General features: G+C 54.7%; 1 protein-coding gene across 1 annotated transcript in view; it reads right to left on the bottom strand.

The window, feature by feature from the left end:
- The window catches only part of SHOX (short stature homeobox), an 8,174-nt gene extending 7,798 nt beyond the window's left edge, over positions 1-376 (bottom strand). Inside the window, exon 1 of the mRNA XM_009281377.2 lies at positions 78-376. Coding sequence (XP_009279652.1) covers positions 78-351 — 274 coding nt within the window. The 5' untranslated portion in view covers positions 352-376. The remainder of the gene's footprint in view (positions 1-77) is intronic.
- Positions 377-744: the final 368 nt, after the last annotated feature.

The raw sequence follows: 744 nt of genomic DNA, 5'->3' as shown, positions 1-744 counted from the left end.
CGGCTGGGGCGGCCGGGGAGGGGGCCGGGGCTGCCGGCGAGGGGCGCGGGGCGGAGGGCGCCCAGCCCCGCTCTTACCTTCCGCCGTCCTGCCCGTGCTGAACTCCTTCAGTTTGTCCTTGTCGCTCTCTACGTGGTCTTTGAAAAGATGCACCGGGCAATGGTTGCTGCTCTCGGTCATGTCCTGCAGGTTAGAGTCAGAGTTTCCAAGCTCCCTAGAGCGAGCCAACCCACTCTCCAAAACTTCCCTGTACGTGATCGTCTCCTTCTTGTTGCTGCTGCCACTGCCGCTGCTGCTCTCTTTGCTTTTCTGGTCAAAAGATTTGGATACAAAAGCCGTAAGTTCTTCCATGGCTGCCCGGTGATCTTATCCACAGAGATCCACTTGTTTTCAGTCGGAGATGTGGCCGTCCTCCGCACGCTGTTTTTGCACGTAGAAGATGGGCTGTATAGGGTTAGATCACTCCTGCTGTTATTTATGCCTTTCAATTTGAGATCACACTATTTATACATGGCTACCTCAGCCCAACCCCCAGCTCTCCCTGTCTCCAGCAATTACTGACTGCTCCATAGTCGCAGGCGGACTCCTAGCAGCTATCTCCCCCACCTCAGTCCAGCAATTGGCTTTCTTTTCATTTCATCACTCTTTGGCATCTTTGCACCTTGATTTAGGGAGGCAAAGAGGCAAAAGCGAAAAAGAGGGGGGGAGAGAGAGGGAGAGAGAGGAATAAAAGGGAGGGGGGGA

The sequence above is a fragment of the Aptenodytes forsteri genome, unplaced genomic scaffold (genome assembly GCF_000699145.1).
Source record: "Aptenodytes forsteri isolate BGI_AS27 unplaced genomic scaffold, ASM69914v1 Scaffold212, whole genome shotgun sequence".
Lineage (NCBI taxonomy): Eukaryota > Metazoa > Chordata > Aves > Sphenisciformes > Spheniscidae > Aptenodytes > Aptenodytes forsteri.
The sequence above is the reverse complement of the archived record's forward strand: the minus strand, read 5'-3'. Positions and strand labels throughout refer to the sequence as shown.